At 35.5% G+C, this 15,202-nt stretch overlaps 1 protein-coding gene across 1 annotated transcript; it reads right to left on the bottom strand.

Moving 5' to 3' along the window:
- Positions 1-12,912: 12,912 nt before the first annotated feature.
- LOC100719850 (olfactory receptor 51B6-like) lies at positions 12,913-13,851 on the bottom strand. The gene has a single exon (XM_013147598.3). It carries the CDS (start codon positions 13,849-13,851, stop codon positions 12,913-12,915), a length of 939 nt encoding a protein of 312 aa, XP_013003052.3.
- Between the last annotated feature and the right edge of the window lie 1,351 nt (positions 13,852-15,202).

Here is a 15,202-nt window from a genome sequence, read left to right as displayed (position 1 = left end):
AGTGATCTAGAATGGAGCAAAATTCTTAGGGTATAACTTTCTCCAGACCGTTAGGAAATCCTATTGCTCATCCTTAAAACAAGGAATATTTGACGATTAGAGGGGCACTGGACATTGGTTTTGTTTCAGAAAAAGAGTTAACTTCCCCCTGCCTTTTATTCCCTGATGTTAATATATGACTGTAGACACTGTAGACATTCAGAGACCTGTCTCAGTTTCAGGAAAGGCAAACTATGGTTTCCAATCCTTTCATTTCCTTTTTCTTCTTTTCTACATCCTCCATTCCCATCCTGCAACCATACCAATACAGGGCAGGGATTAGAGTCAGCCCTCAATTAAGCTGTGCAGAAGATACAGAAGACAGGAATCGCATTACCAACGACCTAGAAATTAGATGTCTTATTGTTAGTGCGAGACAATTATTACTTCCTCTATCACAATTAATCAAATTTATTTGTTTTCATTTTTTACTTAACATCCCTCAGAGTAAGTATAATTATCTATTTGTGAAATAAACTCCATCTTTAATAATGTAAAATGTCACATACATAACTTAGTTTTAAATTGTGAAATCAATGCCACTTTCTGATACTGAGGACTGATATTTTCACAATCAATTTCATTTTTCCTGATGGATACAGAGTGTGTTTCATTTCTGGATGAAAACTACTTTCTCATGAACAATATTCTTAGCAGTTTTCTTTAATGTCTACTGCACATGAGTTATAGCAATATGTATAAAGGATATATAGATAAATATAGACATAGTTTTTTATTAAGCCAATGAGACACAACTTATTTTAACGACTGATAATATGAAATTAATTTTAATTATGGAGACAGTAAAGATAAAACAATATTGAGAAAGTAAAACAGGTAAACCAAGCAAGTCTTTAATGATTATTATTTTTATTTATTTATTTATTTAAAAGGGAAAAGAGAAAATACAAAACAAAACAAAACAGTGTAAGGGTACAAGTAATACAGAACTGCAAAAAAGTAAGAAATCACCAGACAATAGATTACACATTATCATTTTAGAGATAGTTGCTCAAGTCACAGGATCAAAGCATACAAAGTGGACATTCAAACAGTGAGACTGCAAACAGTTGTGTTCAATGATCCAACCAAAAACATTAGTATGGTCATCAATTTAACACCCCTAAACACACTTGCAGTTATATCATTTAGAGCACTTTTTTCCCCTCTCTTTTTTACAACAAAATTTACACATTTTGGGTTTTATTACTCCCATAGTTCTTATTACTTATTTTGGAAGAGAATAACGTCAAATATGACAAAACAAGCTGTCAGTCAAAACCAAGGATAGACATGATGTAAAAACAGAGCACAGGTTATCAACAATGGTTACCATAATGCCTCTTGCTTCCTTAAAAAGAATTGTCCATCTCATTAGGTATTATAAAGTTGAACAAAACAGTAGAGAACAAGACCAATAAAACCTAAACATTGTAATTATTACAGGACTACAAAAGAAGATAATAGTCAAATCAGAATGGGCATCATAGTGAATCTTACTGCCTTCAAAGTAGTTGCCTATACCCTCAAACTTGATACTATCACATAGAACGGAACAGAGTCTAATCAGTCAAAACAAGATAGTGGGAGTATTACAGGACTTCAAATCAAGTTAATAGGAAATAAAAAAGTTACTATAATATATCCTGCTAATTTTTTTGATTTTTACCCTTAACTAAAAATCATAAAGAATAACTAAATAATTTTTTAATGAATAAGGGAGAGATTGAGATAAAAAAGGACACATAACAATGCAGGTTAAAGCATGACTGTTTCAGCAACCTAGTGCTTCATCACCAAATAACCCGACTTAATAGTAGTTACCATAGCGTCTTTTTCTTTGAAATATTTGATTATAACTTCATATACTATAGCATCAAACGTATCAAGGCAGTGTAAAACCATTCAAGTGGATGAAAGCACTGTAGGGTATTTAGAATCAGCTAACAGAAAACGAACAATGGTTTCTATATTATCTCTTTGCCTATAAAAATTTTTGTTTATACTATCACATATAATCTAGCAAGATACAACATGATAAAACCAAAGGAGACAGAAGAGCTGTAGTTTGGTGGGCCTTTAAAACAAGATAATATTAAATCAGCACTAGCTATTATGATGACTTGTTTTCTTCAAAATAGCTGATCATTTCATCACAGGCAATAATATCAAGCAGCCCAGAATAAACCCATTCCAATTAATAAGTGAAAAGTTTATAAGGATTCAAGGCCACATAAGGGGAATCATGATTACCACATACTTTTATATATTTGAATCATTACTTACATTAGGGAAACTATTCGGTATTCACACATGCGAGATTGAATTATTTCACTTATGAGTACGGTCTCAAGCTGCGCCCATTTATTGATAAATATCTCAATGTGATGCTTCTTTATAGCTGAGTAGTACTCTATTGTATAGAAATACCACAACTTTTTTTATCCATTCCTCAGCTGATGGACATTTGCGTTGTTTCCAAGATCTGGCGATTACAAAGTGTGCTGCTATAAACGTAGGTGTGCATATATCACTGTGGTATGATGCTTTCAGTTCTTCTGGGAATATGCCTAGAAGTGGAATAGCTGGAACAAATGGGACTTCCAATCCCAGCTTTTTGAGAAATCTCCAGACTGACCTCCACAAAGGTTGTACCAGTCTACACTCCTACCAGCAGTGTAGGAGAGTTCCTTTTTCCCCACAGCCTCTCCAGCATTTGTTGTTGTTGGTTTTCTTGATCCTGTACATTCTTTCAGGAGTGAGATGAAATCTCAGTGTGGTTTTAATTTGCATTTCCCTAATGACCAATGATGATGAACATTTTTTCATGTATTTATTTGCCATTTGTATTTCTTCATCTAAGAAGTGTGTATTCATCTCAGATGCCCATTTTTGAATTGGATCTTTGAATTTTGCAGGTCTGAATTTTTGTAATTCTTTGTAAGTTTTAGACAAAAGTCCCTTGTCTGAGGGGGAGTACAATAAGATGTTTTCCCAGTTTGTGGGATTTTTTTCACTATGCTGGAGATTTCTTTTGACATGCAGAAACTTTTTAATAAGAGGTGGTCCCAGTTATTGATTCTGGGAAGTATTTACCGTGCGATTTGAGTCCTGCTCATGAAGTCTCTACCTACCTCTATGTCTTCAAGGTTTCTACTCAATTTATCTTCCAATAGATTTAGTGTTTCTGTTTTAATATTCAGATCTTTGATCCATTTAGATTTTAATTTAGTAGATGGTGATAGGCATGGGTCTAGTTTTAGTTTTCAGCAAATGGAGAGCCAGTTTTTCCAGCTCCATTTATTAAAGACACTGTCATTCTTCCAGTGAACCTGCTTAGCTCCTTTATCGAAGATAAGGTGGTTGAGTATGTTTGTAGTTGTGGTTGTATCTTCTAATCTATTTCACTGATATTCAGCTCTGTTTTGATTCCAGTACCATGTTGATTTTACTACTGTTGTTTTGTAGTATAACTTCAAGTCAGGGATTGTGATGTATCCTGCCTTGCCTTTGCTTCTTAGAATTGCCTTTGCTATTCTAGGTCTCTTTTGGTTCCAGATGAATCTTAGGAGTGATTTCCCTAGATCTATAATGTATGTTGATGGTATTTTCATTGGGATTGCATTGAATCTGTATAACAGTTTTGGGAGAATGGCCATTTTCACAATGTTTGTTCTTCCTATCCATGAGCAAGGGATGTCTTTCCATTTTCTGAGATCATCTTCAATTTCTGTTTTCAGTGCATTATAATTTTCACTGTATAAGTCTTTCACTTCTTTCGTAAGAGTAATTCCTAAATATTTCATTTTTTTGCTTGCTAGTGTGAAGACTGTCGCTTCTCTTATTTCTCTCTCTGTGATTTTGTCGTTAGTGTATAGGAATGCTATTGATTTTGTATCCAGGTACATTACTGAATTTATTCATTATATCTAAGAGTCTTTAAATGGAGTTTAGGGGGTCTTCTATGTAGAGTATCATATCCTCTGCAAACAATGATAATTTAACTTCTTTTTTTCCTATCTTTACCCCTTTTATTTCTCTCTCTTGTCTAATTGCTCTGGTTAGTACTTCTAGTACTATATTAATTAGGAGTGGTGATAAAGGATATCCTTGTCTTGTGCCTGATTTTAAAGTAAAGGCTTTCAATTTTTGGTCATTTAGTATGATGCTGGCTGTTGGTTTGTCATAAATGGCCTTTATTATATTGAGGTAAAGACCATCTGTTCCAATTTTCTGTAAAGTTCTTATCATGCATGAATGTTGGACCTTATCGAAGGCTTTTTGTGCATCTATAGAAATGATCATGTGATTCTTACTTTTGACTTTATTGATATGGTGGATTACATTTATTGATTTACCTATGTTGAAGCATTCCTGAATGCCTGGAATGAATCCCACTTGGTCATGGTGTACAATCTTCTTGATGATTTGCTGCATCCTATTTGCCAATATTTTATTGAGGATTTTTGCATCTGTGTTCATTAGGGAGATTGATCTATAGTTCTCTTTTTTAGTTGGGTCTTTCTCCGGTTTTGGTACTAGAGTAATATTTGTTTCCAGGAATCACTTTTGAAGGATTACTTCCCTTTCCATTTCATTGAATAGTTTGAGGAGTGTTGGCATTAGGTCTTTGTATTTTTTGTAGAATTCTGCAGTGAATCCATCTGGGCCTGGACACTTCTTTGTAGGTAAGGAGTTAATTACATTTTCAATTTCATTAATAGAGATTGGGTTATTCAGCAGTTTTACATCCTCTTGATCTAGCTTTGGTACTTCATACATTTCTAGGAATCTATTTCTTCTGTGTTATCAAACCTTTGAGAGTAGAGGTTTTCGAAACAGGTGTTGATGATCTTCTGTATTTCTGTAGAGTCTGTAGTGATTTCACCTTTTTCATTTCTTATTGCTTGAATTTGAGCTTTTTCTTCCATTTTTAAAATAAGGTTGGCTAGGGGCTTATCAATTTTATTTATTCTTTCAAAGAACCAACTCTTTGATTCATTGATTTTTTGGATTGTTTTCTTAGTCTCTATTGCATTGATTTCTGCTCTGAGTTTTATAATTTCCTCTCTTCTTTTGGCTTTGGGCTTGACTTGCTCTTCTTTTTCTAGCTGTTTGAGGTGTAGCATCAGGTTATTTATTTGTATTCGTTCTGTTTTCCTGATGTGGGAACTCAGTGCAATAAATTTTCCTCTGAGGATGGCTTTCGTTGCATTCCACAGATTCTGGTAAGTTATGTATGTATTTTCATTTTCTTGTAGGTATTGTTTAATTTCTTCTTTAATGTCCTCTGTGAATCACTGAATACTCAAGAGTGTGTTATTCAGTTTCCATGTGTTTGTGGGATTTTTGCATTATCTTTTATCATTAATTTCTAATTTCAAAGCGTTATGATCTGATAACATGCAAATGATGATTTAAACTCTTTTGCATTTATTTAAACATATTCTGTGAGCTAATATATGGTTTATTTTAGAGAATGACCCATGTACTGCTAAGAAGAATGTGTATTCTGATGTTGTTGGCTGGAACATTCTGTATATGTCTATCAAGTCCATGTGTTCACAGGTGTGATTCAGTTCTGTTATTCCTTTTCTCATTTTCTGTCTGGTTGATGTGTCCCTTAGTGTCAATGGTGTGTTAAGGTCTCCTGTTACAATTGTGTTACTGATAATTTGATTTTTCATTTCTGTTAATACTTGTTTTATATAACTGGGTGCTCTGGAATTTGGTGCATATATATTTAAGATAGTTATCTCTTCCTCTTCGAGTTTTCCCGTATCGAGTATGTAGTGACCTTCTTTGTCCTTTCTGATCATTGTTGGTTTAAAGTTCACTTTGTCTGCAAACAGAATGGCTACTACTGCTTTTTTTTTTTTTTTTGATTCCTGTTGCTTGAAGTATTGTTTTCCATCCTTTGACTTTCAGTCTGTGAGTATCCTTCTGGGTTTGATGGGTTTCCTGTAAACAGCATCTGGTTGGATTTTGTTTCTTGATCCATTCTGCCAGTCTGTTTCTTTTGATTGGTGCATTGAGATCATTTACATTAATGGTTATAACTGTTTTATGGTGGTTTGTTGTTGACATGTTATCTTTCTGATGTTGCATCTTTATCTTTCTGTTCTGTTTGTCTGCTTTGCTTAGTGGCTTTTCTTTTGTGTATCTAAACTGTCTCTCAATATTTTTTGTAGAGTTGTCTTGGTGTTCATGAAGTTCTTCAGTTGTTCTTTGTCATGGAAGTATCGTATTTCACCATCAATTTTGAATGATAGTTTTGCAGGGTACATCAGTCTAGGTTGGAAATCATTTTGCTTTAGGATCTGGAATACTTCATTCCATGCTCTTCTTGACTTTCTTGTTTGTGCTGAGAAGTCTGCTGTGATTCTGATGGGTTTTCCTTTATATGTAATCTGTCTTTTCTCTCTGGAAGCTTTTAATAATCTATTCTTGTGTTGGATTTCTGGAATGGTGATTATTATATGTCTGGGTGTAGTTTTATTTTGGTTATGACTCTTTGGAGTTCTATAGGCTTCACTGAACCTGATGTTGGTTTCTGATCTCATGTTTGGGAAATTTTTAGCTATTACTTCTCTAAATATCATCTTGACATCATTTATGTTGTCCCCTTCTTTTTCATTAATCCCTATGAATCTTATGTTATTTTTCTTTGCATCATCTTGCATTTGTTGAATTATTTCCTGATTCCTTGTTATTTTTAAAAGATCTTTCCTTTCCTGTTCACTAGCTGCAATCCTGTCTTCAAGATCTGAAATTCTATCTTCACTTTCATTGAGGTGTTTTTTAGAGCTTTCAGTGGAGTTTTTGATTTCCTGTATATCTCTGTGCATCTGCTTTACGTATTTTATTTGTTTCTTATATTGCTCACCTAGGGATTCTATCTTTTTTTTTAGTTCCTCCAATTTTTTAACTGTGTTTTCTTTAGATGTATTCAGCATCTCTTTCATTTCTTTTATCATTTCTTCTTTTACCTGGGAGATTATTTCGAGTTTGAATCACTTTAAAGCTTCCCAGAGTTGCTTGTTTATTTCAGTAGCTATTATGCCTGATATTTGAGGTGTATGGCATATATTTTCTTCTACATACATCGCTCCTAGGGTTTCTTGAGATGGGCTGGAGCTTTCAGGTTATAATTTGGTCTTTTGTTTTGTCATTTTCCTATATTTCTGTTTCAGGTGTTATTTGAAAGCTTCCTCAGGGTCTGTTGGAAATCCATTTCTATGTTCACAGCTCCTGGGACTCTGGCACCCAGTTCCCCCAGCCCCTGGGCCTCTGGAACCCGTGGCGCTCTTCTGCCTGCTTAGAACTCCGCAGTTCTAGATAGGCTGGGCACCAGGGACAGTGTGCGCCCCCCCTGCTTGCTTGGAACTCCACAGTTCTCAAAGCCCAGCCAGAATGGGGTGGCAGATGTAGGTGCCTCTGAGCCACTTAGCTACTTCCATGCACCTGGCAGGCTTGAGGGTCCGGAACAGGCTGGGCTTGGGGGAGAGTGCACTGGGCTCTTACCGCAGGCCACGGGGCCTCTGGAACTGGTGATGCTCGCCTGCTTGCTTAGAAATCTACAGTCCTCCAGACACATGGGTAGGTGATGCAGGCACTCCAAACCCACCCAGCCCTTACTCTGCCTAATCATTATTTTTAATGCAGTTAAATTTAGTAGCAGTTAGTTTACATAAAATACTAGGAAAAATATTGTTCAACAAATTTTCTGCAGAAGAAGTGCACATGTGTTATTCCTATCCAAGGCAAGAAATACTGCTTTATGCATGCCTCAAAAAACTTTTGTCCTTCCACAATTTCCACCTCTCAGATAATTTTACCTAGTTCTGACCTTTATATAATTGCTATAAAAGTCCACATGTTGTATGTGTGTCTATACTCAACACCTATCCTCATCAGTAAGTGTGGCTAAACATCCATATCTTCCCAAGAAGTGGTTGTTGTTCATTTCCATTTCTACACAATATCTCAATTGTGTGACTGTAACCCACAGTCTCTTTTCTGCTTTTAGTAGTTTGGAATTATGCTTGCCCTGTGGTTTGATTTTCATCTTTCTGTTTTATACTTCCTTAATTGTTTTGCGCACATAGATAGGAATTTCTGTTGGGTCTAATTGTAGGGACTCAATTCCATGGATAAACATATATTTTTCTCTTGTAGATAACTATCAAATTGCTCCTGATATGGTTATGTTATTTTGCATTCCACTAAGAGTTCACAAGATTCTCAGGTGTTTCACATCTTTACAGACGGTATGTCTTGAAATGCTTAAGGAGCCATTCTGCTGAATGTGTAGCAGTATCTCACTGTGATTTTAATTTGCACACTTGGTGACTAAAAGATTTTAAACACTTTTAAATATTTATTGGTCATTTGACATATGTTCATCTTTAACAAAGTGTTTGTTCAAATCTCCTGTCAATTTTCTAGTTTTATTATTTATTTTACTATTCAGTTTGGGAACTCAATACTTGAAATTCCAGTCTTTTGTTGGGTGTCATTAGGAAATACTGTTTCAGTCTGTAGCTCATCATATCATACTTTTAACAGAGTCTTTTGTGTCAAATTCATTGTAGCGTAGGTCCTCAAAATTTTCCTTTATGTTTTCAAAAAGCTTTAGAGTTTTCAGCTTTACACTGATGTTTGGGTCCCCTGTGAGTTTTGAGCTGTGGGACAGTGTGAGCTTCCAGTTGAGTGTCCTCTCTACTTCCACTCCTGGTTGATGTTGGATGCCCGGGAAAGGTGCCTGCATTTTACTGTATCAGCTCTTATCCATGTTGCTTTCAATGCTGACTCTGAGATAAATCAGCAGAAAATATTATTAGAATTCAAAAAACTTAGACCAAGAAGAAGTTTAAAGGTCTTCTGAGAGCAACAAGGAAATGTTATCTTTGAAGGGGATGTATAGGTTCTCCTGCAGATGACAGGAGGGTCTGCTGGGAGGATACATACAGGCAGTATGACATTGTCTTTCCTGTACATTCACCTGCTTGATTTTTTCTTCTACTTCAGTGTCATCATCCTCTCCACTGATATGCTGTCCACCAGAAGGGTATTACGCTATGGTGTAGTTATGGGCAATTGTGAATCATTAGGTCAGAATATATGGAGACATGGTAAATGGGAATCTGAATATAAAATTATAGAATTATTTTTGCAAAAAATCTTTGTCAGTTATGGCCATATTTAAAATGCAAAATGCAAGCATAGTATTTAAAATGTTTAAAATTCTTTGTATCCTACCTATTTCTTTTTCCTTCTTAGAGGAGCCATTTTCATATTGTGTTTCTTTCTATGTGAACTATGAAACTCAGAACTCCAATTTCCAAGTCACTATAGTGGTCTGACATATCCCAAGTGATTTTCATGGGTCATACTGTCCTCTCTTAGTGAAGTCATGTCAAGGATGACCTATCTTCTCTAAGACTTGGTTGTCTTATTGTTCAATAAACAGCCACAGGACTGTATTATGTGTAAGAAGGATAGAAAACTGTTTATGTGTTATAAGGATAGAAAAAATTGTTTTTCTTACAGAAGGTAGTTGTTTCAACAAGTTGGATAAAGCATAGTAAGAGCATGGAAACTTTTGAAATACTTTCAGGTGAATGATTTTTAAAAAACAGACCTTGATTTTGGAATGCTAGAGGAACAGAAATATCTGGGAAACTATATAATTCCAAATAGAGATGAACAAAATCATTGATATAGGTGTAGATTAAATCAGTAATATACATGAGAAATACAAGCCATGCTTTGAGCTAAATGTTGAGGTGTGGATCAGTTCTAATGCCCCACTCTTTACTCATGCTATGCCAGGTCCAGTGCATTCTGCAGATGTGGAGGAACACAAATCTTATGCTGGAGGTCCTGCCTTCGGTCCCTAACTCACCTAACTTCCGTGATTCTTTTTCTGATTCCTTTGTAATGATCGGCTTAGAGCCCAGGCATAACCATTCACTTCTAAAATATTTGTGATCCTTTTCTCTTCATCTTACCTTCTAAGTCTATGTTTAGCATTCTCTTTCTTCTCACAAAAACCATGTTTTAGCAGAAACATCACAAACATTAGCTCAGAGTGGGTGTCTTAATTTCTTTACTGTCTTTGTGGAGACAAAATACCAGATGCCCAAAATCAAGGTGCTGAGTTCCTTAAAATTCCAAACTTAAAGTTAACACAATGTATCAGCCATTGCAGGAAGCATCAGGACTTGCGATGTAGCTCAGCTGCACAGTCCGGCACGCACAAGGTCTTGAGCTGAATTTCCGGTTAAAAAAACTACAGTCACCGCCCACCCCCAAAAGTGGGTATCAAATTCCTCACAAGGAATTTCTGTAAAACTTTGATAAGAGATGTCTTCCAACTCCACTGTTACAAAAGAATATTGAGCATCAAACCTAGGCCTCGGCACCTAGAGAGGGATGCCAAGAAAACATTCACTCTGAAGTTCTGTAAGAGCAAGATAGCTGTAGGAACTGAAAGGAGTGCTTTCTTACACTTGCGCAGTGGTACCTCATCCTGCCTTATGTCACAGAAAATTTCCTTGGCTACTGTTCATATGTCCTCAGAAAAAATAAGCAAATTAACCGGCATAAAGGATTGAAAAAATAGTTTTAGTGATGTAAATCTATCTATGGTTTAGGATCAAGTTAGCCAATGAAATAAGTTTAAAGTTGGTTCTTGGGATGATTCCCAGTGATGAACTGGGGACTTGTGGCTTTCATTTTGAGGGCAACTGATGTAGCATAAGATTCACACTTGAGGATGAAAATGATCCAGCTGGCAGTTTCCTCACCACACCCTCTTTGGATCTTCTTTTCAGACATTCTGCTGGGGTCATCATAGTCCCCAAGCTCTGTTCTGTTTCCCAGAACTCAGATCCACAGAGAGAAACTGAAACACAGAGACTTATTTTTCATGAGCATTTTCTCCATGCTCTTCATCCTACTTTCTCAGTATAAACAATGACAGAAAGGAAGGAGAAAGTTTTTCCTTTTGCAGGGAAGTCAATCAAATATACCAATTTACAGACCTTATAACAAATATTGTAATCCTAATGTATTTTATATTAGTTTACAATGTGGTTCTCAGAATTTATAGAATTACAGGGAAATTAGGAAAATTTTCTTTGATGTGAGATAAATTTCCCTGAATTAGAGTGGGAAAAAGAAAAATTATAATTTGGATATGTTATATACAATATATAAATTTTAGTTCTTATTTTTTTTTGGAAAAAAGATAAAACAAAATTTCACAATAAAATAATATTTTGAGGTTATTAAATGATACCACAATCCAGGTTGTCCATATCTTGAAGAAATGATAAGACACAATTTAAAAAAACTGAAAGATATATGGAAAATTGTGGATCATTTTAAATTTCATTCATAAATTTAAAACTTGTCCATACATTTAATCAAAATTACATTTAATTAAAAATAATTTAAGTGTCATTTCACATAATTATTATCTTATGTTTTATGGGAACATACGCTAGATGCTATGAAAGAACAAACACAAACTTTACATGTAATAGAGACCGACACACAGCTAACTGGAATAAATGAAGCATAAAACAAAAACAAAATAAAACTAACAATGAAATTCATTGGGCTGTAAGATTAATTTCCCTGGAAACCGTTCTAAAGATTTCATTTTTGTTTTCTCTGAAGTGCTCAGAAATTGAAACTGTGTAAAATTATACTTTTCTGTGGCAAAAGGAAGATGTGACATTGGATTATATTGTGTCATATCAGAATGACAGTGTTTCTTTAGAGACATACTACACCTACATGAAGGAAAGTGATTTGTCACTGAGTAGTCTTTTGATAATCTTAGCATTTCCACCCTGTATTATGTTTATGAGGATATTTTTATTAATTAAAATCTATCATTTGAGTCATGGATACTGAGTCTTCCCAGGTCTATAAAACCACAAATCCTCACCCCACGCTTAGAGAAAAAACAGAATCAACTTTGAAAAAAAATATTTGGCACCAAAAGAGATGACTGTTTCCTTTTGTCAGGACTATTATTTCTGTTTTGTCACTTCTACCTGACCAAATACATATGAAATTAATCTTGAACTCTGGTACTTTGAATACACCAGAAAAATGCAACTAGTTTTATCTATGATTTACTTCCAGACCAAACTATTGACTTTACTATGTGAAAATACTTCTCTAAATCCAGTAGTATCTTGGACATATTAATCAAGACAATGTTTATCCAAAGGATAAATTCTATTTTTAATGTTATTTTTATCATTTGTCTTATTTTTTATTGTTTAATATTTTGTTATTACTTGATAATTGCATATCAAAATTTTGACTGAAAGGACTTCTGTATGTATTATTCCTAGAGTTACCATCCTAAACTAAAGAAAGAGTAAAGCAGACTTTTTCAATTAGTGAATTTTTCTAGAAACAGCAACTAACATGTCCTAAGAGCAAGAAAACCACATATGTACATAAAGAAAGTAATATCTTACTTCTGGATAGATAAGGGGCAGTGCACTCAGATCACATAAAGCATGATGGGCTTTGGCTCAAATGTTAGTGACCTGTATTACAGACCTGAGATCCACACATGTCTGCATATATTAGATATACAAGGTCTATCAACAATATTAGTTATGTCCAGGAAATGGTTTGTATCAGTTTTCAGGATAAATATGCATTTGTATTGCATATATTTCATACCATATAGAAATAAATGGCTAAGGTAAAGGAGCATTCTATGTAGCAGAAGGTTTCACTGTTTTCCACTGAATTGTCTTTCTCCAGTTGCACCTGCTTACAAAGTTGTCACCTTATCCAGTTCCCAGGAGTTGTTTCTCAGAGAGCAGTGAGTTCTATTCATGCTCTGGAAGAAGGCAGAGAAAATAAGCGAAGCATGCTCATCTGAATTTGCTTGGTTTTAATGCTATAGATGACAGGGTTCATGAAAGGGGGAAAAAGGAAGTAGACGTAGCTCATTGTGATGTGGACTACATGAGGAATGTGCTTCCCAAACCTATGAATAAATGTCAGCCCAACCACAGTGATGTAGAAGACCAGGATGCAACAGATATGGGAAACACATGTGTTGAGGGCCTTGGTCCTTTCAACTCTAGAAGCAATGCCCATGACAGTCCTGAGAATCAAAATATAGGAGAACAAGATGATGAAAAAGTCTAAAAGCACCATTGCAAATACGACCACCACTGGATAGAGACGATTGAAGGTGATGTCAGCGCAGGCTAGCTTGATGACATCTTGGTGTAGACAGAATGCATGGGAGAGCACATGAGATCGACAATAGGGAAACCAGTGCAAGCGGATGATTATTGGCATGATCGACAGGCCAGCTCTCGTCAATACACCCACTCCAATCTGCACTACCTTCATGTCAGTGAGGATGGAGGTATATCTTAGAGGTTTGCAGATGGCAATGAAACGGTCATAGGCCATGGCGAGCAAGACCCCTGATTCCACGATGGAGAGAGTATGGATAAAGTAGGCCTGAGAAAAGCAGGCTGCATGGCCAATCTCCCTGTGATTTAGCCACAGAACACCCAGCACTGTGGGCATTGTGGTCAGTGTCACTCCCAGATCAGTGGCTGCCAACATGGCTAAGAAATAGTACATGGGCTCGTGGAGGTTCTGGTCATCCCTAATGAGAAAGAGTAGCGTGGTGTTTCCAAGAATTATGGAGATGTAGGCCACCAGTAAGGGGATGGAGATCCAGTGGGATGCCTTCTCCATGCTTGGGAATCCAGTTAGTAGGAATGACGTGGTAGTAGTGTTGAGCCACATTGTTAATGTTGTGCGGAAGGAATAATCTGTTCAGGTAATGAACAATTCTTTAGAAATGACCCCATGGGAATATTTCCTGCATGTAGTATTTCCACTAGTTCTGCCTCCAGCAGCAATGGTATTAATTTAGTAGTTTCCTGGAGATTAAAAACTATTGGAGGAAAAGATATACAAAGAGCAATTGTGTGTATCACGCAGAATTTATTATACACAACTTAATCAAGAATAAATAGATCCGATCAACATGTTTGTAGTTTGTTGATGTCCTTGAAAATATGAGAATTTAGTAAAAGAATACAGAACTGCATTTCAATAGTGACATAACAAAGTTGGATCTTACTGTTTATTTTCATGGTGTTGCTTGACTTGACTGGTGGTACCCAGGGTGACTGCGAATGTTTCCAGGATAATACCAAGATAGAGGATATCGGTAGGAAAGAGATTCTAAACAGATTAGGAAGAACAGGCATAATATCCTAATGCAAAATAATTACATTATTATTTTTTTTGTCTTTTTCCTTTTTTTATCGGTACCGGGGATTGAACTCACAACTGCCTGCTTGCAAGTAGGCACTTATGCCGCTGAGCTAAATCACCAGCCCCCAATGCAAAATAATTAAACATGTAATACAAAAAGTGATAAATGCACATTAAAGATACTTAAGTTTAGAGATTTCTCTTGTTCAACATGTTTAGAAAGAAGATTAAAATCATAGATACCTATAGGCTTTGAGACACTGCAAAATGACATACTAAAACAAGTAAACCTCTATTATTTAGCAGTGTCACAACCTGGTTTCGATGCACTGATTTGGAAACATGTTAAAATTTTCTAACATAGCTATAAATGTGAGCAATAGAAAAGGACTTACGGGAAGAACTTGAAGGCAGTATTTGATAATACCACTGGATCTGGTACTATTGTGTATCATCTATTTGAGAAAATAAAAATACAAATGGGTTTCTTAGATATGCTTAAAGAGAATAGTCTTTAAAATCTATAGGACCTGATGATGTTAAAAAATTGAGAAGACTGAATCTCATTAGAATTTTGAGTAATCATCTGTGTTGGCAAGCAAGCCCTGGGAATTAATAAAATATGTGTTGGTGACCAGAAGAAATAGGGTTCCATTCTACCTTGATTGGCATGAACTGTCTATCCCACACAAATGCCACAAAAGAGCTATTTTTGCTGAAGAAAATATGTCTGCAAGCTTACTGCACTTCAGTATTCTGAAGAATTTGAAAGAAATTGCACCTTAGCTAGTTTATAACAATGGTAAACATGGGAAAGTAAGTTAATCATATCAGTCTTGTTTTTTAATCTGTAAATAATGCCAGTGCCTTCTGC

Source organism: Cavia porcellus, unplaced genomic scaffold (genome assembly GCF_034190915.1).
Source record: "Cavia porcellus strain 051 isolate PalLab524CR breed Dunkin Hartley unplaced genomic scaffold, mCavPor4.1 scaffold_9, whole genome shotgun sequence".
NCBI classification, from domain to species: Eukaryota; Metazoa; Chordata; class Mammalia; order Rodentia; family Caviidae; genus Cavia; species Cavia porcellus.
Note: the sequence above shows the minus strand (reverse complement) of the source record. Positions and strands in the feature narration are given on the sequence as shown.

Bases quoted from the DNA above. Each gene is read 5' to 3' on its own strand.
- LOC100719850 (XM_013147598.3), bottom strand. From the start codon at position 13,851: ATGTGGCTCAACACTACTACCACGTCATTCCTACTAACTGGATTCCCA.